Raw genomic sequence first — 23,098 nt, forward strand, 5'->3', positions numbered from 1 at the left:
CAAGACTCACAATTAGGCAACACAACTTTGGCTAAAGTCAAGTACATAAAACAAAGCTCATTTAATATCTCTATCACTTTACCTCGGCCACCAGAAGAATGCCGTATTGTATCAGCCTTTCCACGGATTCATGGCAAACTTGATATATCACCTGGCAAGGCTATACAACATAGAAGAAATGCACTGAAAAAATCACATCCATTATAACCATTATAGCAACACCACCTCCCTGGTCTGTATGAATGTTTTCGATACAGCACTTATTATTCTTTTTAAACCAGTTATTGAAGATTTACCAGCATAATCCAATGCACCACTCTTACGTTTATCCTGACAGACATTAAAAAAATTACAGTGAAATAGGATATCTGAAATTTGTCCAATGTTTTCTTAAGAAATGCATTACTATGCTGGTAAAAAAAACATATCAAATATTCTCCCCTTTTAAATCACCTCTAACCAAATTTACTTAAACAATTCTACAATAAAATCATCATAAAACTACAATCATTGAGGCTCATACCAGTCATTTATTTAGAAAAGGAAAGTACACATTTAAGAAATTCTCTTATGTATTTTGAAACTGAATAAAAACAAAAAAAAACCAACCAACCAACCAAATCCACAACCTCTTTTACATTTTTCACAATCATGTAGGAAATACTTTTTAAGTTAAAATTACTAACTCTGAGACCAGAAGGCTAAGGCCAGTGAAGAACCCCACCATATGAGCTACATTATTGCAGAGACAAAAATACTAGATTTGGCTTATTTATAAACACAAAAGTCAAGTATGTGTACAAGTTCAAGAACTAATACAAGAATCCCCAGAATACTAAGTAATTCCACACATTTAAAAAAAAAAATCTAGCTTTTAAAATTGCAAGTCTGCAGAGTGTAAGTATACTGAGTGTCTGAGAACTGAGATAGAATCGGCTTTCTTCAGTGGTTTGTAACAAACCAAAAACCAAAGTCAGGCCATGCTTAAAGTTGCCACTAAGTACTAGGCGTGGCACACTGACTATTGCACTCCTATGCAAATTAAAAGCATCTCCAGAATCTGGAGCCTTAGTTCCCAGCATTATTTCAATCATCTGTGCAAACCCGTATGAGTTGGCTACTCTCAGAGACTTGTATTTGTTTAAGTAAAAAACCCATTTAAATAGTTTAGGCAGAATGCAGATATAGTTATGATGGTCTAATGACATAAGCAACACAAAATTGGTTAGAAGGCATTAAGAAGCCCAACATCAATTTGTGGGAAGCTGACAGAGATAGAGTGAGCAGCTTTTCTTTCTCAGGAAAGGCCCAAAGCCAACACAGCAGAAATGCGGCAGGCTCACCCAGCATCACCCACTTCAGCACTTGCATGGGCAGCAGGCGTGCACTCTGTAAATATCTCTGAAACAGGATCAAACGATGTTATCACATCTTGCCAAGGAAACCAGGTAGTGACAAGAGTTTGGCAAATTAATTCACACGTTATCTCAGGCCAGACATCTTTTGGACGAACTCTTCTGATGAACCACATTCATTCAAACATTCTGAGATTTCCCTGAAGTAAATGGAATAACGCTATCTTCGTCAAGTTATACTCAGCCTCTTGATACCCACTACCATCAGACTGTCCTTATAGTGAACATATAGAACTGTGACACTTTAAAAAAGCATCAATGAATTTTAAAGTAACATATGCAGCTATAAGCAGAACAAAAATTTCAAATGTGGGCAATTAATGCAGTTACTTACCAAAGATATAGTAAATTCATTAGAAAGCAAGTAACACAAGCTGGCAGCTTTTCGGACCAGGTGTTCTTGACTAATCAAACTGGGAGAAGCACCATTGGTACCATTTCTGTACCTCCTACTCTGAACCGCATGAAGACTGCAGGCTACAGCAGAAACAAACATATGCAAAGTTTATTTTTCCAAAGAGCCTTATAGCAAAGGAAACTTAAAACTTCTGGTTTGTCTGCTTCTAGGCCTAAAAGCAGTCAAATATTACACATGCAACTGAAGAATGAAGACAGAATTCATCATTATTTTGTCTGAGGGAAGAAATAAATAAAAGTAAGTAACATGAAAAACTGATGAGATGTTTTTGTGCATATACTTTGACTTCATGGGTTACAAGAAAACCTTTCCTTGGTAAACCCCAAAACATACCAATAATGGCCTCTTTAATGAATACATGAAGTACTCCATTACTGTAGAAGTTGAGTTCAAAGACAGCAGGTATCGTTGTGCTGGGAGTGATGAAGAACTCATTGTTTCGGCTTGTGTTTGTGATATTTACACAGTTCCCCAGCAACTGGATGGCATGCATAACAACATCGTCTGAGTTCCCTGAAAATCCCAAGTCAAAGTCACGGGCTAAGACCTCCTCCTTCATGGAGAAGAAATCTTCTACCAACCTGGAAAGATCTGTTCCCTAGAAAGGAAAACAGAATCACACAGTGAAACAATTTTTCTGCACAGGAGTTTAAATCACAGAAGCACATATACAGCAAACCCAAACTATACACTATCAATAATCCAAAGCACAGCAGTCATATAAGCAAAAATTTTCATGGAGATTTTGCACATAGTCCACAGGTTTTGAATTACATACAATTTTACTTTAAACCCATGCAGCTATTTAGGAATGCAAGGGGTTTTTGTTTGCATCTTTGTTTATTTCACAACCTCCAGAGACCTGAGTTGTTCTTCGAGAACTTGTTACAGATACCATATTTCAATTACCTATGCTAAAAAATGCATGATCAATTATCTGGGAATATTGTAATTAAAAGAACTGTTCAACTGGCTGGGAACACAAGGAAAAGCTTTTTGTGAAGATGGCTTCAGATCACATTGTAAAATGCTCCATTATTTCAGGAAACTGGAAAAAGACTAGACTGCAGGAATGGTGATACTGTCCTCAACAAGCAAGATTACACATCTGACCGGTATTTTTCAATTCATTTTCAATTTATATGCATTAAAAGCTTGAGATTAGAGGGAGAAAGAATTTCAGAAAAAATGCAAAACACGCTTGGAGACAAAAATATTTTATCCAAACCCTATGCACAAGGCTTCAGTTAAACATTAGTATCCTTCTGCCGTTGTGATACAATATTCTAGTACTAAGGAACAGCAAAACTAATTTGAAAATTAGCAGAAGAGGTTCTAGCATATTCAGTGGTGAATGTGTTTGAGATGTAAAATACAATCTTAATACAATGAACCAAACCCATTTATTCTGAATAAAAAAAAAAAAAAAAAACCCACCAGAAAAAAAAGCATAAGTACATTTTGAATTATAAAATCTATTTCCACATGAGTGTTAGCACTCTGTCAATAATGGCTTATCTTCAAGCATCCACTACTAACTAAAATGTTAGCACTCATACTACCTGAAATCCACTTTAATTTAAACGCATCTTTCTTCTTAGTATCATGCAATAGTAAAATACATGCTATTTTTTTATTAACAAGACCAAAGTAATAACTGGCTATTTAAGCATGGAAGCCTTACCTGCCTGTGTCTGTACAGCAGCAAACAGGCAACAAGGTGGGTAGACATCACAGCACAGGACTTGTTAGCAGCTAGACACAAATAAGAAACTTGTTAAGCACCTATGAAGTTTAGAATATTGTAACAACAGCACTCATTTAAAAATCAATAAAAATAACAGCAATATTTGCACAGAACTGTACCTTCTGAATTAAATATAAAGTGTATTACATCTATATGTTAACAATATTAATCAAATTAATTTGAACTAAGAAGGCTGAGTAAGGCCTTAAAGGTTTACTAAGCTAAGTACTGTTTTATGTATGCATCTCTTATACCACAAATCACAGATCTGACTGAACTGAAAAACACATAACCTATAAAACCTGGCAACATTGGTCCATGCAGCTAGATGAGTTCCTCTTAAGTAATGCCATTAAGACACCGCAATAACTTCTTAAATGAAGCGTTAAGAATCACTGTATCAATATGACAATGAAACACTTCAGAGTCAGCAAGTTCAGTATACTAGTCCAAGGAATATAAAAGTTAACAAAACAATAAAAACCTTGTACTTAATCAGAGAGCTTATTAAACTGTGAAGAGGGAGGGAGACAAAGGATAGAGAATCATCAAAAGAGCATTTGAAGTCATGAAATGATCACCTGAATAGAGGGCATTGGGAAGTACAGCATTACCAAACAGCAAGTTAGTTCATGCGATCAGCAAAACAAAAACAGGTAGCTGATATATATATATATATACATATACACACACACACACACTATAACACTTACTGAACAAAATATGCTCAGCCAAGTTGGATATCAATTCTCTTCTGAAGGGTTCACTGGTGATATCCCTGGAGTTGGGCAGTGAGGCCTCTGTACCTTCATCCACAGTATCATTAGGTCTGAATACAGAATAAAAATTCACATGATGACATTTGGACAAGAGTATATGAAGAAAACCTGCCTAAAAGGCAGCTTCCACCCTAGCCTCTCTACAAACTAGAAATGGTCTTTATATGGACCTACAACTTCATACAGATAAATGACTGATTTTTGCCTCTATAAGGACCACACAGGTTTGTGCAAGTCCAGCAAAGACCCCAACCTAAGTGTTTATCCATGTAACAAATGCAAATCTAGCCCTTGTGCAGAGTTTTGCAGTTCTGAGTGACAGTCATCTCCTTGAGCAAGGGGTACTCAGTCCCAAGTTCTATTTGCTTTGAAATCATACCAAAACCCACCTGAAATTATTTTGAGGTTTAGAAACTAATCCTTAGTTTTTCATTTAGTGTGTCATTTTTTCCCTCAGTTATTCAATAAAACTTAAAATTAAACCAACAGAGCTCACTAAAATTAAAAAAGAAAAAAGCCTCCTTGAGCTTATTTAAACAGAGCTCTCCAGAAAGAACGCCAACTCTCATAATAAATTGCGGTTACAATTATCAAAGTTTTTAGTTTTCCTATACACAATGGGGAGTTGGGGACTTAAAGCACTGCTTGGAATGTAACATAGAAAACTAAAAAACCAAGCAAACTCCAACCTGCCTTCTCTCTCCGCAACACCCAAAAAATCTGTACCTTGATGGAAGTATAGCTGGTAACAAAGCTTGTTCCAAAGAAAGAGGAGCAGGCACAGGTTTTTGGCTTTGGCTGTTTACATATTCCTGTGAAGAGAAGACTTATTTTTTTTTTTTGGTACTTTTTCCACTTTATTCCTGCATTCAAGTGATAATATTATTTTATGAAAAAGGCAGTAATTAAAAAAGAAAAAAAAAAAAGAAAAAATGCAACTGCAGTTGAAAATAGCTTACATTAAAAGCAGTAATTAGGTAACAGAAATGAAAAGTTTTCAACAGTTTTTTTGCTTTTGATTTTATTCTATGAAAAGACAGACTTTCCACAGCAAGAAATCTGTACTTCATAAAAATCACTGCAACAAAAAGTATACATAAACCCTGTCACTACCATGATGGGAACAACCCCTTTGAGACTAGCTTCTCCATGATTAAATTAATGAGAACTGCCTTCATTAATGTGAGCGAGAGCAAAGTAATATCCATTCAGAACTGACACGGAGACTATAATTATTGCTTGCTGTTTTCCTCAACCACCAAGATAGGGAACTTCTCCAAAGGTAAACGCTAGCGTAGATACTCCAGTTCTAGTAATTATTGCTTGCTGTTTTCCTCAATCACCAAGATAGGGAACTTCTCCACAGGTAAACGCTAGCGTAGATACTCCAGTTCTAAGACCCCTTACAGTGCTACAAACTAAAGCACCCAGGAAGCTGGGAGGGTACCACATGCTTGGAATTCTTGAATCCCTGATTTCTCAAAAGCCAAACACCTCTCCTTACAGGTTAGCATTTACATTGTTGTGTTTTCAGGACACTGTGTTCTCACAGTTTCTATAAACTGGAAAACTAAAGAGCCACTTAACCTGCTGGTCAGGAAAACAGTTCCCTCCCAGGAAAGCCGCTTAAAAGACTCCCACAGCCAGCTCACACTCTCCTGCTTCTAAGCCTGTGCCTGCAGAACTACAAATGCCCAAAATTAACCCCCAAAGCTCATCTCCTTTAGAAAAACCTGCAGTAACATAACTTCAATTTAAAAATAAAGTTACACTTCTGCAAATCTTGGTTAAAGTATACCTTAAAAAATGTATGTCATTTATTACCTTTTTGGAGTACAAAAATTAATACAGAGACAAATGAAACCTGAAGGAGGTTGCTGGGAAGGTAGAGAGTGATTAGCATTTCACTAGATTAAGAAGGCAGATAACCTTCTTTTCCTTACACTGATCCAAGAACAACTGTTAACTCCCCACCAAGAATAGCCCAAGCCTTCTCCTTTGGAAGTGAATTAATATCTTTCCCGACTACGCTAATTACAATGCAGTGCAGACAGTCACAGTAGTTTCATGCTGTGGTAATTGAACCCTCCAAAGCTCTTTGCTTTGCTGAGAGAAGTAGGGCAGAGGGAAGAACATCTAATTAATTTGAATAATATTCTAGTAGGCTGTTGGTACAGTAGCTAATCTTATTAAAATCACACTAAAAATAAGGTATACTCTAGCAGAACACAAGATTACTGAAATGTAGATAAGTATAGCACTAGCAGATCCTGCAAAGAGATCAGAGAAAATTTAAGTGAAGGCAGATACTTCTGCACCACCCCATTCCCTGAGAAACTACACAACAGTATTTGGTGAGCTAGTGTAGGTAATAGTTGTAAACTAATAATGAACTATGATTTGTAAAGAACATGCAATTTTTATGACATATTATCCGTGATGTTTTTATAGCTACTGATTTACTTTGCAATTTTAAAAGTCCAGTGAGATAAACGCCCTTCCTCAACAATAGCGTAAACCAATTAATTGCTTGAACTGGAGAACAGTATTCAGTTTCCTTCAACTCTAAATGTCTCTTCAAAGTGAAGAATTACTACATGGTGCAAGGATCATTTTAAAGATTCTCACCTCAGTGAGAATACTTACACCAGTTCAAAACTAAGTAGCACTTTATATCACCTCTCACACTATTGCAGTTTAACACAAATGTGTCCAAAGACTCACACGTTCAGCGAAACAGGGATACTTCTGTCCCACCAGATAATGCTTGTGATGATAACCCACAAAAAGAAAATGCAAAATAAATGTGTCCCACTATTGAAACATTGAAAATGTCAAGCCTGAAGAAGGATCTTCAAAATATTAAACTTACTTTTAAGGAAAACGGTTGTGCAAAATCTACTCTGACACACCCATAATTCTTCCGCAGCATTCTGAAGACTCCTCTAGCTATACTCCAAATACTTTCATTCTTCTTAGGCTTGCCCTGGAAAACAGTTTTATGTTTCCAATTTGCAATTAAAAGGTTGTGACTAAAATTAAAATGCATGTGACAGCAGACAAAACACGGCTGAATCTTCTGACACACCTTATAACTTCAATTAAATCTAGAGAACTATTTTTTTCCCCTAGATAACATGACCAAGTGGGTATGTCATGAATTTGCATTTAGAAATATGTCACCATACCTCAGCACTCCCCATTAGAGAGGTTTTGTGATTCATGGCTCTGCACCCTACAACACTAACACCAAGGACATGAGACAGAGGACTACTAACACATCATTTAACTATGTAACACATTTTCCTGCACATAAACAGAAAATCCCCTAGGCAAAACAGGTTGTTCAATTGCTCTTACCAGCTGTTCACTGTTATAGTGACCTTCAATTATGCGATCATAAGAGATTCCCACAGGTATAATTAGGACATCAGGAGTAGCATTTGAGAAGAGAGCATCCACTACCACAGATAAAAGACCTGCTCTAGCACCAGATGTCTTTCCACTTCGAGACCGTGTGCCTTCCAAGAATATTTCTAAAAACTGCTGCTGTCTCAACAACTCTTCTATGTGCTAAATACAAATAGATGGGAAAAGAAGAAAAAATAAATAACTAATTACACTGGCAAATTCACATTTGAAATACATTGTCAGCAACCATTTCCTTTTACAAACACTGAAGATCATGAGTTGGCATGAATACTTGTGGAAAAAAAACAAAAGCAATGATTAATCCTTGACATAAACCCAGACCCAACTGCAACTGAATTTGCACAAATATACAAGCAGTGTAATGCCATTTGTTCAGGAACAGCACCTCCAGCAACAGCTGATCTAGCCAATTTGCATACAACAATCCTTCTGGTTCCTCAGTACATCCTATTTTCCAAGATGCAATACAGTTACTACACCGAATAGCACAAAGGATTACAACAACCCATCATAAACAGAGACTTCCATTAAGTTATAGAATCAGTGTACTGAATTTGCCCCAGTACAAAAGAAATCAGAGAAAAGAGCTTAAGTTTAACATCAATTCAGAGAGCATTAATTCCACTTTCTTTAATAAGGATTATACAAGGTGAAAACCTGTTCATCCTTGGAGGTGCTGGGCATTCAATTATGTTTTATTCTATACAGTCAAGACTACGTACAGAAACATATCCTTTTTTTGCAGCATGAAACCTAAGACAAATTCAAAGCAGTAAGAAACATCCCCAGACTGACAGAATTCACTTCCCCACTTGTCACTTGACTGAATGCTACCTAGAGAAACAAAGACAAGAAATACATACCACGTAGAGCAAAGCTCTGTAGAGGAAGTCCTTACGACCATCAGGACTCTGATCTAATTTTCGACGTATGAAAAATCCTCCTAGCTTGCGGATCAATGTGCTACGTGATGAAGAAGAATTATACTCTTTGATTTTAGTTTGTAGGAAACTGCTACACATCCAGTACAGAATTCCTAGCACACAACAGGAACTGAAATTCCTGAAATTCTCAGAGACTAAAATGTATTACACTATTTGCACATGATGGGACCACACAAATATTCCTCTATTTAACTTAAGAAACAGGCTTCTCTATGCTGTCTTGCCTTACTTGTCAGACCCCTTGCCCTCTGCATTGACCCTGACTGCGAGACTATTCTACACTGAGATGCTGGTGACTCACATAATTAAGCTGAGTTGGCCAAGTCTGTGATGTGCTGCACACAGAACATGGCCCTCGTGCCCGTGTTGTACTGCACATGCCCCTTGGCTGCAGGATCAGCTCAGCCAACTAATTTTAACAGAGGAGCCTGCAGGCAGCATCCAAGTTAGCACCAGCAGCTACACCACCTGCGTGTCCTTGCCTTTGTCCAACAGTGCAGCAAGAAGTTCTCATGAGAACATCCTTTCCATTTGGCAGAAGAAATGATGAATAGAATAGTTTTCTTGTAAGAAAATCCTGTACTAACTCAAACAACCAAAAGGGGCAACCCTTTCTGCAGACAGGGTCCGCACGACATGCTGCGCGTGGATCTGAGGCCCATTGGATGCTGCACAACTTGGGGTTCCAGTGTCTAAACCACTGTTACATTACCTATGCTAGTCTCTCTTTCTTTATACTGCTAGCCCTAACAGATATAATTTTAATTGATACTTCACAGACTCTGAATGCCTTTCATGTTGGGATTATCACAGACCAGCACCTACTGGTGCAAAACATCCCCTAAGTCAAGGTATTCCCTTTCTTACCTCATCATTTCCTGCAATATCTGGTGGCTTTTTCAGAAATCAGTTATCTTCAAATTCTGTCTCACTGGCAAAAAACTACCTAAAAGACTGTAGGTTCTTCAGCCACCAGAAATATAATTTAAAGAGAGACCAAACGTGTACTTTCCCACAAAGTATTGCACATTTGGTACTGTTGCTGCCCATTAGACAGGTCATTGAACTTCATGAAGAAGAGCTGTCCATTCACAACACTTTCTCACATACTCATCTTTCCTAGTCCCCTACCAACTTTGAGACTCCAAGAAGAAAGGAATATCCTTCCTTACACTACTTAGGTTGTAACAGCGTTTCTCAGAAGGATCTTGTTATGGTCTCTGAGCATGTAATAGGAACCAAAGAAGTTCTAAATGATAGCCCAATAATACTCAGATTATCTGACAATTGGACATAAGATATATGGAGTAATAGGTCTCCTGAAGTTCCCCCCCTTCAAGCCTTTTTCAGAGAATCATTAGGGTTGGAAGGGACAAATAAGGAGAGATTATTACCTGAAGATGGGGATGTTGAGATTGTTCCCTGCAGCAATGTATGGTGCTTTGATGTTATGGCAGAAAAGAATGAATGTAAGCAGCAGGTAGTCAATGTGGGATTTGTGAACAGGCAAGAAGATAAGAGGCAAATTCATCTATGGTGAAGAGAGAAGGAAAAAGAGAGAAGACAGATGGTAAGAAATGTAGAATATTACTCCTTTTCTGAAATCAATCACTGAGATTGCTAACATCCTGTTATCAGAACTGATGGTATTTTCTGGTTACCATCAGTTTTTGTTCTGGTTTTCAGTCAGCTGTGACACAAGAACATTTTAGTCAACTGTACTTCCTAATTCTCATGCCTGTAGTTTTTAGTTGTATGCATTACATTCACAATGATCAATATTCCCAGTTTCTTCAGACAACAATCAAACAATTAAACGGATGTGGCTAAATCACCAGTGTCACCAAAGCACTTCTATTTCTTTCTATTAGATATCAACAAGGATCTATGAATAGTGGGGTTCCCAAACACTGTAATCAAAAGATAGGAGAAAATATTAGGAACCTTTTTTTATTTCATTTATCTAATTCATCTTTCTAAAGAAAACCCTGCAAAAAGAATCAAATAATTTGAGTGTAAAGAAAATGGAGAATTTAGGAGCTAATTTGATCAATTTCAATAAATATTGAAGGACTGGGAACAAATTTCTAGTAAGAAAAAGAAGTTTATTTCTTAAAGATTTTTATTCCAAATTAAGGCAAAAGTGAAAAATCCTAAATAGACTACTCCTAAGTTACTACTGACTGCCTCAGCACAAAAATCAAAATTATGCTGGATGGAGGTTGTCCGCAATAATCATTCAGCCCGATAGTTCAAATTTGATCCTAAATCAAAGGTGAAACCAGAGTCCACATAGTATTTTAGCTTACACAACTCAAAGAGCATGATATTTAATTAAAAACTCTATTTCACACATATGAGACAGTTCTGTATCATACAGACTCAGCAGAACTCTTCTAAAAAGAGGAAGTGCTGTAAGCATTATTAGAAACTACACTGGAAATCTATGTTATTAGATTTTTCCCACCCTCCCTTACCTCTGTTGCTGCTTTGACCATTTCTATTTGACCTCTGTGGATCTGAATATTCCAGAAAAAGCTGTTAAACAACTTCAGTAACACCCATCCAGTCAACCTGAAGTAAGAATAAACACAATTCAAAAAGCTCCATTCATTTCTGCCTCCCTTCCATATTGCTTCCATATGCCAAAAGGTAAAGCCATAAAATCTTATTACTTCATATTCAAACAAAATTACTATAAAATCCAATTGCTTAACCAGTTTTTGCCATGGTTAGTAACCACATTTCAGCCACCTGTAGTTATGACACAAATCTTGTTAGTGTCAACCTCAGTGAAGGCTGTTCGAAGGGCAAAGACCTCTTACCACATAGGGCAAATTAATGGTGGTTGTATAATCAACTACAGTAACTAAGTTACTTAGGGGACACATTAGTGACAGTGTGTATCTGGTCTTGTGGAGGAACTTAATATAGTTAGAAAAATAAAGGGTTTGCATCATAAAAGTTGGTGAAGGGAACTAGGACCATGACAGAGACAAATTCATCCTTAATAGTAAGGGGTAGACACCACAGTAGAAGATTTTATCTAAGGCACTCTCTGGGTTATGATATTCAGCAGGCTAGTGAAGAAAAAGATCTTTCACAGTCTAAGATGCTGCAGCTAGCTGTTCTCACCCATATAAGCCTGAAACAACAAAGGATACTAATATTGGTCTAAGCATTAGCACCAAACTTAGCTTCAGAAGAAAAAACCAAACATGCCTGTATTTAACCTTATCACAAGGCTTATCTCTTGAAAAGCCAGATCATTTCTGCTGCATCTGAAAATGAAGACTAACTACGATTTCATTAGTTAACATTAGAACAGGGATTCTTATGAATAATGTATTATTTTTTAGAATAATTATTTTATGAATGTGTTACAGGCTCTGCTGGTATAACACAGAGAGAGCCTGGCCGTCTCCCTATCCATTGACAATACTGATGAACCATTTTTCTTACCTGATTAAAGCAGGTGACACATTTGCTACCATTTCCTGGAGAATTTTCCTAGCTTTTTTCTTCACTTTGTTGATAGCTTTAGGATCCGTTTGAGCAAAACTACCTGGAGTACTTGGCTCAGAAGCTTCATCTACAATGGCCTTCTGGACTCTAACATTGAAAAGTAAAACATACTAGACAATCAGACAACAGAAGTGCTCAAGACACAAACAACTACATATCACTATAGGAGCAATTTGCAGGCATAAAAGAATATGCACACTAAAATATCGTGCACTCCAAATGCATTAAATTTAATTCAGTAGTTTTCTAAGCTCTGATTAAATAGGTGGACAACTGGTGAATGCACTCAAAGTTGACCATATAAAACAGTATGTACACTGTTCACAGGTGCTGATATTAAGTGATCACTAATTTCAGAAACTGTAATAAAGTTAAAATGCAGAAAGAATAGCTGAAATATCTTTGTTAATATTTTATTTTTTCTGTCACAGCAATTTCACTTACCTTATTAAACACACTTATGCAGTTGCTATTTTGCACTTCTATAGTATCCTCCCCCTTGAATTCTCACTTTTACAAAGTGTAACTGAATTTTATAAGGGCTTTTTTCCCCATTTAAAACATATCTAAGACAGATCAAGTAGTTTAACACACCACAACTATAGCACAACGCAATCTGCTTTGTGTTACAAAAGTAACACTATGATCTTTAGATGGGACTTGAACATTAAAAATTCAGGACAGTTAGGAATGTTAATGTAGGCAGTGTGTGCCCTCTGACAAAAGTAGACTCAAGGAGTGGGAAGCTGAATTTCTTTGTGTCCAGGGAAAACTGATACCTTAATAGCTTATCAGGGGCTCAACGTGCCATTTAAAATGCAGTATATGAAACAGAAAAGAAGCCCCACAAAGTAAAGGGTGGGTATGTCATTCTATAGCCTTTTTGCAGTTTTGCCTCATGCTCTTGGTGTACACTCAGTGTACTCTAAAACGAAATGCTGCTTTCCTAATACTTCTGAAACACTGGCAACTTCTGATGACTGCAGTATGACTTTAATGGTAATGATTTACATGGATTACATAAACAAACATTTGAAGAGTTCTCATGTAGCAATTTATTTTTCTGTGTACTGTCTGCTGTCCACCCACTATGCATCACTCATTTGGAGCATTATAGCTCTTAATCTCCCCTTATACTATTCAAATGGAAATTGCAAGCTACAGACCTGAAGAGCTGTGCTGAAGATACTGTACCCTCTAGTATTTTCAAAATCTGATTTTCAAAACCTGACATGTTCAAATTCTTTAGTCATATTATAATGTATCAGGTATCCAAAAAAAAAAACCAACACAAATAGTTTATTTTACATTATCTTACCTGCTGTTATTCAGCACATTTTCTGTCAGATTCTTGGCAAACATACCCTTATGAACATCCCTCTCTTGCACAAAAAGGACATAACAAAAGCGTCTCGCAAGCCACCCTCTGTACCTACAAAAATATGAAGGGTATTTGAGTGTGATCCTCAAGATATTTCACCACCAAAAAGAAGAAATAATATTACGAACACCTAAAACACAATTAAGAAGCAAAAGTAAGTAAAGATTTATGAAGGGCTGCCTAAAAGCTTCTCTATCTTCTAGTAAATAGCCAATCTGTTAATGTTATGGATGATATAACTGGTGCATAGCACTAAGTATCCAACACAGCTGGGATCTGCATTACTTCAACTCAGGGTGATATTGGCCTTAAAACATCTATACTATCACAGGAAAGTAGCTACAAACAAGCATATGTATTTTGTCTGTCCACTGGAATCAACTCCCCAGCTCAGCAAAGACAAAACAAGAGGTAGTGCTGAATCTCAATTCGGTGACTTTCCAACAAGGAATGAAAATGCCCAGCTAACAGATTTGTCAACTTCTTCATGAAATACTGAGTTCTCCTGGGAAAGTTCACATACACACAGTGAAAACTCTCACAGACACTTCTGAAAGTGTTTGCTTTAGCTAGCAACAGTAAAAACACTTTTCTGGTAACCTTTTCTTCTTTTCCAGTGTTTTTAAACACCCAGTCATATGTGCCTCCTACGTACTTTCTCCTTGCAAAGTTATAAAAGTAGTAGAACCGCTAAATGATCAGTAGATCTCTCTACACATTCAAGTGTTTAAGTAAGGCTACTTAGCTTACGCAGCCAGTCTCTTTTAACCCTGTTCTCTACTCTCTGGATCGTATCAACAGTAATTATCTGAGACAATGTTACTTTGAACAGTTTTACTAACATCACAGACAATGCATGCGATACATGAAGGGCTAAAATCCAGTCCCCAGCAGTGAATATTCATTACTATTTTCTCTCCTCACCACCCTTAGTTACTGACTGGACAAGCCCCCATTCATGCAGGTCACTCCCCCAGACAAAACAGAACTGTGACCCCTGAACAGAAGAGCTGATGTGATGGGGCATAACTACCAGTTGGAAGAAGAAATTTAGTTCTGGCCATTCATAAGACTAGAGCACTCTGTATTATGCAAAACCCTGTCTTGAGGGCTGCTGTTGCAATGCTGATGCTACAGTGAGTGCCCCAAAAAAAACCATGGATAGCAATGCTTATGTTGGTTTCCATGCTGGAGTGCCGCCAAGATCTCACTCCTTGTTGTCACCCAAGTTACTGATCTTGGCTGTTAAACCTCCCTACCGCATTTCAGTAAATTTATACATGGGTTAAAACCAGCTAGGAAAGATGAGAAGGAATGTTTACCCTGCAAAAGGGCAAAACCACCTGAGTGCACAGGCCACTACCACTATAATTAACATGAGTGCACATGCACAAGCCATCAGCACTGTCTGACATGGAATAGTTATACAAATACTCAGACCATCTCGAAGGACAAAGAATTTTGCTATTCATGTTGTCAAGGAAGTAGGCTGGTGACTCTGCTTTAATTGCTTTTCCATTTTCCCATTTTCATCAGAGTTTAAGCACCTTATTGATCTTTCTAAAAAGCAAAGTTAGGTATATGTTTCTTTCTGACAACAATTTCGTAAGTACGAACATATCACAACAGCATACAGCTACTGCAGGGATCTGTCAAGGTATAAAGGCTTCCACGTTCATTTTACAGCTTAGGCAATATGTAGCACAATTAGAAAAATTTGTTTTCTAATAATTTAGCAATGATAGGAGACAAAAACCACACAGAATAGACCCAGTCAAGATGTATAATAAAACTGACATATTCACACCTCAGAAAAAGGCTGTGCTAATGTCTCAATGCAGATACAGTACACTAGGAGTTAAAGGGAATCCCTCTTGCTTTCTAAGGCCAAGAAACTGTGACTAGGTAACCCCATGGGACCTCAGAACTTCATTAAAACTGCCAATTTTCATACTATAATGACATCCTGAGCGAAAGGCATTTTATTTCAAAGTAATGCATTAACCCACATTTTGTTGCCTTTACATTCCTAATTTAGGTAACTCTGACCATGCAAAACCATTCAAGCATTAGACCTTTGAAACTAATTTAAAAAAGTTAACATTATACACTATTTCTGTTAATTTTCTGTATTCTAAACCACAAGCTCCACTCTTTAAAAGACATCATTAATTCAAATTGAAGAAAGAACAGCCTCTAACATTAGCTTCCTCCCTCTCAAGCACAGCACAATGTTGCTTTTCTTCCACTCTGAGACTTTGGCTCATTTCTTTTGGGCTGCTGGCCTTTCTTTGTTTGCTCTGACTCTCCAACAAACCCTGCAGGATCTGCTTATGCTAATGATTACTGTAAAAACCTTAGCAAGCATTATTAACTTTCCAAAGAACAGAATAGATTTTTGTGTACTTTCAGTATCTTCATCCAAGAACACAAGATATATTTCCAATAGCACAAAGATACATCATCATTCTTAGGTCATCTACACCATCCTTCAGTAGCTGCACTCTGACACAGAGGCAGAAGAGAGACAGTCTCGCAAGACATGTTCAGATTTAATTGTCATTAGTGGTAACAGTCAATGCCTAAATTGTGAGCCAGATCTGCTGAGTTAAAATGCAGCCTGAAGTCATTTTGAAGCATGGGAATAAAGCAGTTTGTCTTAGCATTATTCTATGGATGCTGGATTTGTACTAAGGAGAAGGGATTTAAACATGCTGCTTTTTGTGAAACAGGTTTGACCTTTACATTCCTTGTCTATAACCCCAAAGGACTTTGTTCAGCTCCCAAATACACACAGCCGGATATAACAAGTATATTAGTTTCCTGAAGTCAGCACCAATTCCTGCATTTTAGGACAGCAATATACACTCACTCAGTCCAGACCATCCTAGAGATTTCCCTATCATAAAATCTGAACACATTGAATTTTGAAAGCAAAAGAAAGACTTGTTACATCACCTTGTATGTGTTTCGTTGATATATATGACATTACGCAGACCCAAAGAAGGAATACTAGCATTGAAGAAGTTATCCTGTAAAACCAAGGAGAAAAAAAAAAAAAAAAAAGACTAGTGGACTATTTCATTACATAAGAATAGCTGTGTCTTTACATTCATCATAACATTTAAGATAATGCAAAGTTTTTCAGCTCTATTATAAACAAAAGCCAAAGCAGAGAAGTGCTGAACTTGCTTATTAAGTACACACAAGCTGTTCCGAAATGAAAATGAAATTCAGAAGGTCACTATTCCCATTCCAATACTTTCAAAGCATTCTCAAAGCTTTACCATACATACAGAACCACTGTACACAGAAATGGTTGTTTTGATTGCATTCTTCAAGCCAGAATATTTTATCATGTTCTGATGTAATATAAACCAGGACTCGTCATAATACAGAACCCATCTTTGAGAAAGAACTTCATTAAGCCCTATTCAGTATTAGCATATTACAAGCATTTTGATGCTCAGTCTGTGACATCCAGTTTGCCAGCAGAACAGGCACCATCACATAATGGCAACTAAGGGTCAGGATATCCATCCATGGTTAGGTGGCAAATCTCCACATTCCGGCTCTGCCTAAACAATAAACTCAATCCAGCCTTCTACATCCCTGGTACAGACACTACATGCCAGGCTATTAACTGTTCCGGGACAAGTTTGGGAGCAGTTCCACTTTGGCTAAACAAATATTCCCTGGCAGGCACTAAACTTTGAACTTCCATATTCCAAGTACCTTGACCAAGAGGCTAGCTTCTTTCTGCCCTTTTAATATTTAATTATAAAACTCGTACCATGCCAGAAGTGAATTACAGCTAAAATCACTGGGACTGTGCATGTGAAGGAAGACAAAAACAAGGTAGTGGAGGACACAGATGGTTACCAGCTACAGCAGAGCTGCAGAACAGCCTCACAACCAATTCTGCAGTGGGAATCAGGGAAGAGTCTCATTTATTTGTATTTTGGACACACCATTTGCCACAACCTCAAGGTAATACTAATTTCCTTGACTATTCACTGGTAATGTTTTGTGGATATTGAAGCCCATTAAATGTTCTGACAAAAAGAAGTGAAATTACTTGTTCTTGGTCTCACAGAAAATCAGCAACAAAATTACCACTCAATGCTCAAGTCCAGACCAGGCTACAACCTTGCTCTGTGAAATTCATCCTGTAGCTGTAATGTCACACTTTAGCTTTTCCTTATTTAACTCTTCCCTGACCCTGTTTCAGGCAGAGAATGTGGTTCTGAGAGACCAAGTGAGCTGATAAAGCATCTCCATGCTGTGAAGCAGCAGCCCAGCTCCCAACACCACATCCTACCCTTTCCCATTGAACACTGGCCCTCACCTCTTAAGTTATACCACCTCTAGCATTCACCATGCCCCCAAATGAGCCAGCTTCATTCAGGCAAGGCAGAAAACTAAGACAGACAGACTAAATGAATAATTAAAGCAGGTAGTTTTCTGCTTGGATAGTGAACTTGCTCAGCCCCCAGGACAGCAGGAAAGAAAAGAGGAAGGAGAAGCTAGACTTCCCACTCCCAGCACCAGCAAGCTGTTAGTTTGGCCAACACACTTAGGTAAATTGGTCTCACCCATCTACCCCTTTTTCTTAAGAGAATAAAACAGGCAGCTCAAAAAAAAGTGAAATATATGGAGATTAATGAGGATCTGGATTGTTATGGTCCACAGCATTGTGGCATAAGGCAATAAAGGGCTTAATCAGGTCATGCTCCTTTCTTAAGTGGGATGTCAGGGTATTTAATTAGTTTCTTACTAAATGTACAAAATACAGAACAAGATTTTTATTTTTAAAGCATGATTCCCAAATTCAGAGGAACAGCCTTATTACTAACACTAACCGTATAAAGCCCTAAGTTGAGGATTCTCACACATCTTTTTGCAAGTCAAAACATTTAAGTGTCTGTAAGAAGCAGTCTCAATTTATCTAACTGCTTGTCTTGTTGCCTTTATTGCACCTAGCCTTCACAGTATATTTGGATTTCTAGCTCACATTTGTATGTCACTGCTGCAATTTTCTATTCTGGCATAGGAACAGAGCAAAATAACAACTTTTCCTCGGTCAAAGAGACAAAGGGAATTTTCACTCTACTTTAGCCCAGACAATCAGGGAGCTCAGTGCAGGTACAACTAAGTGCAATTTAAAACCCAGGGAGTGCACCTAAGTTACATGATGAACTGACTGCAAATTGCATTATGCCATTTATCAGCATTTTGCGTCTTCAGCTTATCGAAAGCTGACCATTGCAGTTCACTAAAGTTCACATTTTAAATCAGGTTGTGCAACATCTCTGGAGCCATCATCTTGACACTGTTCCCAGCAAATATCCCCACCATCGTAACTGGCACTCCTTGTTTACAGGCTGGGCAGAGAAGCCAGGAATCAGCCAACCCATCTTCTCAAGTACATGACTGGTCTCTTCAAGTTTTAAGGGGAGCCTATTTCTTACTTTCAAAACTGTACTTATTCTGACTATAGGGAATTAAGTGTCCTAAAAGTAAGCCTTAACAGTTTCATATGCACCAAATTTCCATTATTAATCTAGCAGAGCAGAAAATTTTTTCTCTACAATTTCCTAGTCCTAAATCTGAAGAGCTGGAGAGTTTTGGGCAAGGAGTAAGCCCGCACTGAAAAGTGGGAGACAAAGCATCACAATGGGTCTGTGTTACCCACTATTTCCATGATAAGGAAATATAATCACAAAGGTGAAAACTATATTCCTTTATGAAGTAAAAACATTGTGACCTTAATTCTGAAATTAAGAAAACTACTGAAACTTCATCACGCTGCAGTTATGTGTTGCCAAACATAATCCATTCCATAATCTTCTTACCCGGCTCTGGGGAGTGCATACGTAGCAACATCGTCCCACAAATGGCCTTTTTCTGCCCAATAGAGTCTCTTTCCATTTTAACGTAGCGGAGCGGAAGAGAGTGGGCCTAGAATTACACTCTCCCTGCAGAACAAAAGAGTGCTGTGTAAATAGCCAGAAATATATGTTTTACTGGGTTTGTGAAAACTTTGAATAAGACACACAAAGTAAAAAATAATTACCCCCCAACTACATAAAACTAAGACAAATTTTCCCAAGATTTTTCTAAAATAAATACTATCTCCAGATGAAGTAATTTTACAAAAAAAAAGCAAAAATCAGTGTTGTACTTATGTAACTTAAGCACTGCAGTATTTGCTGACACAAAGTTTAAAACACACAAAGTTTTAAAATAAATAAACAACTCTAATAAGAAACAGCAAAGAAATTGACAGCTGAGAAAAGTGGAAGAAGTTAACAGCAAATTACACTTTCAGTAATGTAAGGGTGCTTACAATATGAACAATGTAAGCTTTACTGGACATCACCCTGTAGGATTGCAAGAAGACTGAATGTATGCAAAACATTAACTCCATTGACTCTGGCTCTTTTTCAAGCAGTTCCATGGAAAGTGATACAAAAATGAACTACTGTGCCTTCTCCACTGTCTTTCTGAAGATTATAGAACCACAAACTCCAAAGTAACTGCATTTGCAGAATACATTCTCTGTGCTAGAACATAAAGAAAATACACTTGACTACAATTTTTATAAAGACATTGATAGTTCGCATTGAAGTCTACTCAATTATTGCTTGCCTGAGAATAAGCCCTGGATTGGCACTTTCTGAACCATCTATTTTTTTAATAAAAGGAAAATTACAGAAACAAACCAAATCAAAATGTTGTTTAAAACAGCGCATTTAAGTGGAAGAAAAGCAGGGTAGAACCAATACCTTAAGCCAGCATAAGGGCTGGAAAGCACAAATACAGATCATCACATACTCAGTTAGAAAGCCAGCCCGGTGAGAAACAACCAAAAAGTTAAAAGCAACACTGAAGATGCCTAAAAACTAAAATGCGCATATATCACATTTGGCCAATATGAACTGGTCATTATTCCAAGGCTAAGTTTTCCATCTGAAATAAACAAGCATAAAGATACTAAGCCTGGCCCAATTCCTTCTCTATGACCTTCTGTAATGCTAACTCCAAAGTTAATCAACTTTCCAACAATACTGTCTTCCTTCTACTTGCCTTCAAACCCTGACTGAACTCATCACGACTGTCTTACAAAACCTCCTTTCTATCTCTTTTGTCTCGCCTGCCTTTATCTGACTCTTGCACAGATCCCTTGGTCAGCGCAGCCTGCTGTCCAATGTAACTTCATCTAGATAGATAGAAAACCCAGCTGCCAGGACATCTGTCCTTTCTCTCAACTCTGACCATGTCTCCAACTCTTCTGTATCAAGTTCAAACCCCTCCTCTCCAGAACACGTCTAATGCTTCCAGACCTCTGCTTCTAAACCAACCAGGACCAGCACAGTTCCCCTGGGCTCTTTCTGCTCCACCCAGCCCTCTCTGCCCACTGACCCCCTTGCTTCCTCCAAATCCCAAAACTCACTCCACAGAGGACACAGACTTTTAATAGACTTCTTATTTATAGCCACTAAATTTTCTCTGCCTCTTGTATTGCACAAAAAGCTCCAGTTACAATCGCTACACAACCATGCATCTTTAGTTTCATGCTCCTTTTCACTTGTGCATTTCAAACTACATGCTTCAGAACAGCAACGAGCTTTCTGTTTGACCTCAGTCTACTCCACAATGGGATTCTGCACATTTACTTCTATATAAAATGATTAGTAATATCACACCATAAGACTGTAAGAATATCAAAAGGGTTTGATGAGGTTTTTCTTTTCTAGCAACATTATTCTTTGGTACACCACTCAACTGTTGATTCCTCCTTACATTTCAAGTTAAATTAAAACCAAACTGTCTCATGCATAATAGAGGTGATGCCTCATCTTCATTCTTCATAAAAGTCCACCTTTGACTTTAAGAAAAATAAGATAAATACTGCCAGTAACATTCACAATTTTCACTTACCCATTCTTCACTGGAATGCTTACATCTACTGATACTGCATTCTGCTGAGGTGGATAAATAGGAAACATCTATTGTTCCAAGGGACAAAGCGGTTTCATCCATGACACAGGAGTTCAACTGAAGATCAGACCTGCAAAAATAATAACATACATACATATGTATACACACACATACAGAGAAACACATATGCTCACATGATTTTAGTGATGGGTATCTAGGAATAGATTAGCAAGTTGATATTTTTGCACCTTTCAATAGAAGTTAGGTTCTGAAGAAGTTTCACTGCAGACAGAAATCAGCATGATTTTAATATGATTAAAGAAAAAAGAAACAACCCACAGCACATTCAATTTTCATAAACAGAGCACACCAATCAACTATCTACATGTTCTTCTCTCCCTGCTCTTCTTCCCATTCTTCAAAAGCTCAGTGTTGTCCCTTTATGCTTTTCCACTGTTCCTCGCTGCCTGGTTTAAACCATTCTGCCACAAGGATACACATTTCAGCCACTTTCCAAAGTTTACTATTCTCTTGCACCACAACCTCACTCTTTCATCATCTGCTTCTCAAGGACACCCATTATCTACAAAAAAAAAAATTCATTAAGGCTCTCTCCCAATCCTATCACACAGTATATTTTATGTGTCTGATCCAGCTGTAGTCAAACCAGTTTGCAAACTCCTGGGAAAAAGGAGTGCTGTGTACAGAAGTACAGCCCTAAATCCAAACGTGCTGCTGACACTGGTGACACAACAGGCTTGTGGGATTAAAAAGCAGTAGAGAAGTCTAAACTTGCACTATTATTTTAAAGTGGAAGTTTTATTGTTCATGTAATAAGCACAGTAAAATAATTCTCTCTTGTACAAAATAAAGGAGGCCAAACACACCAAAACAACTTATTGTTGTACAACAGACCTGCAAAAGGCTGCAAATCAAACTGCTTTAAGCAGGAATCCCAGCATTTTCATCTAGAGAAACTGTGAAGTGGCAACACAGCCTCTTCCATCTGCCACCGACAAGAAACTTACAGCACCACCAAGCTATGAGCGGCCAGGAGCGAGACTGCTCCCAGCCTGCACAGAAGCGCTCTCAAGAGCAAGGCCTAAAACTTCAGTGCAACGCTTTGTCTTTCTCACCATCTTCCCCGAGCAGACACAAACCCCTCTTGTGGTACCTCTCAGCGCAGAGCTCCCCATACAAACCGCATCTAGCGTATCCACACACAGTTATCTTTGCACAGCCCGAGGACTTAAGTCATCTTTTTTTCTCTGCTGGCTCTCATACTCAATTTGCTCAATACTCAATACTTTATTAGTGCTCGAGCAAATCGGTATCTAAACCACCCAATAAATACATAAAAGGCGGCTCACGAGAGGTGAAAACGAAACGTGTCCTCCTTGTGCTCAAGGTGACCTTGGCTGCACCGGCAATACCCAGAAGACGAACTTCGAAACCCACGCCATTAGAAACCTCTCTGAGCAAGAGCAGCCTCATACCTACCTCAAGCAAAATC

At 37.9% G+C, this 23,098-nt stretch overlaps 1 protein-coding gene across 1 annotated transcript in view; it reads right to left on the reverse strand.

Annotated features, from left to right (window-relative positions):
- GPAM (glycerol-3-phosphate acyltransferase, mitochondrial) overlaps window positions 1-21,687 on the reverse strand; it is a 26,667-nt gene extending 4,980 nt beyond the window's left edge. The window contains exons 1-16 of the mRNA XM_010019276.1: window positions 21,586-21,687; window positions 19,497-19,619; window positions 16,600-16,673; window positions 13,579-13,692; window positions 12,198-12,347; window positions 11,213-11,309; window positions 10,130-10,266; window positions 8,655-8,754; window positions 7,720-7,932; window positions 7,232-7,345; window positions 5,086-5,171; window positions 4,294-4,409; window positions 3,518-3,588; window positions 2,167-2,431; window positions 1,750-1,892; window positions 83-160 (exon numbers count right to left, since the gene is read on the reverse strand). Coding sequence (XP_010017578.1) covers window positions 83-160; window positions 1,750-1,892; window positions 2,167-2,431; window positions 3,518-3,588; window positions 4,294-4,409; window positions 5,086-5,171; window positions 7,232-7,345; window positions 7,720-7,932; window positions 8,655-8,754; window positions 10,130-10,266; window positions 11,213-11,309; window positions 12,198-12,347; window positions 13,579-13,692; window positions 16,600-16,673; window positions 19,497-19,619; window positions 21,586-21,687 — 1,983 coding nt within the window. The remainder of the gene's footprint in view (window positions 1-82; window positions 161-1,749; window positions 1,893-2,166; window positions 2,432-3,517; window positions 3,589-4,293; window positions 4,410-5,085; window positions 5,172-7,231; window positions 7,346-7,719; window positions 7,933-8,654; window positions 8,755-10,129; window positions 10,267-11,212; window positions 11,310-12,197; window positions 12,348-13,578; window positions 13,693-16,599; window positions 16,674-19,496; window positions 19,620-21,585) is intronic.
- Window positions 21,688-23,098: the final 1,411 nt, after the last annotated feature.

This window comes from Nestor notabilis, unplaced genomic scaffold (genome assembly GCF_000696875.1).
Source record: "Nestor notabilis isolate BGI_N333 unplaced genomic scaffold, ASM69687v1 scaffold6400, whole genome shotgun sequence".
Lineage (NCBI taxonomy): Eukaryota > Metazoa > Chordata > Aves > Psittaciformes > Psittacidae > Nestor > Nestor notabilis.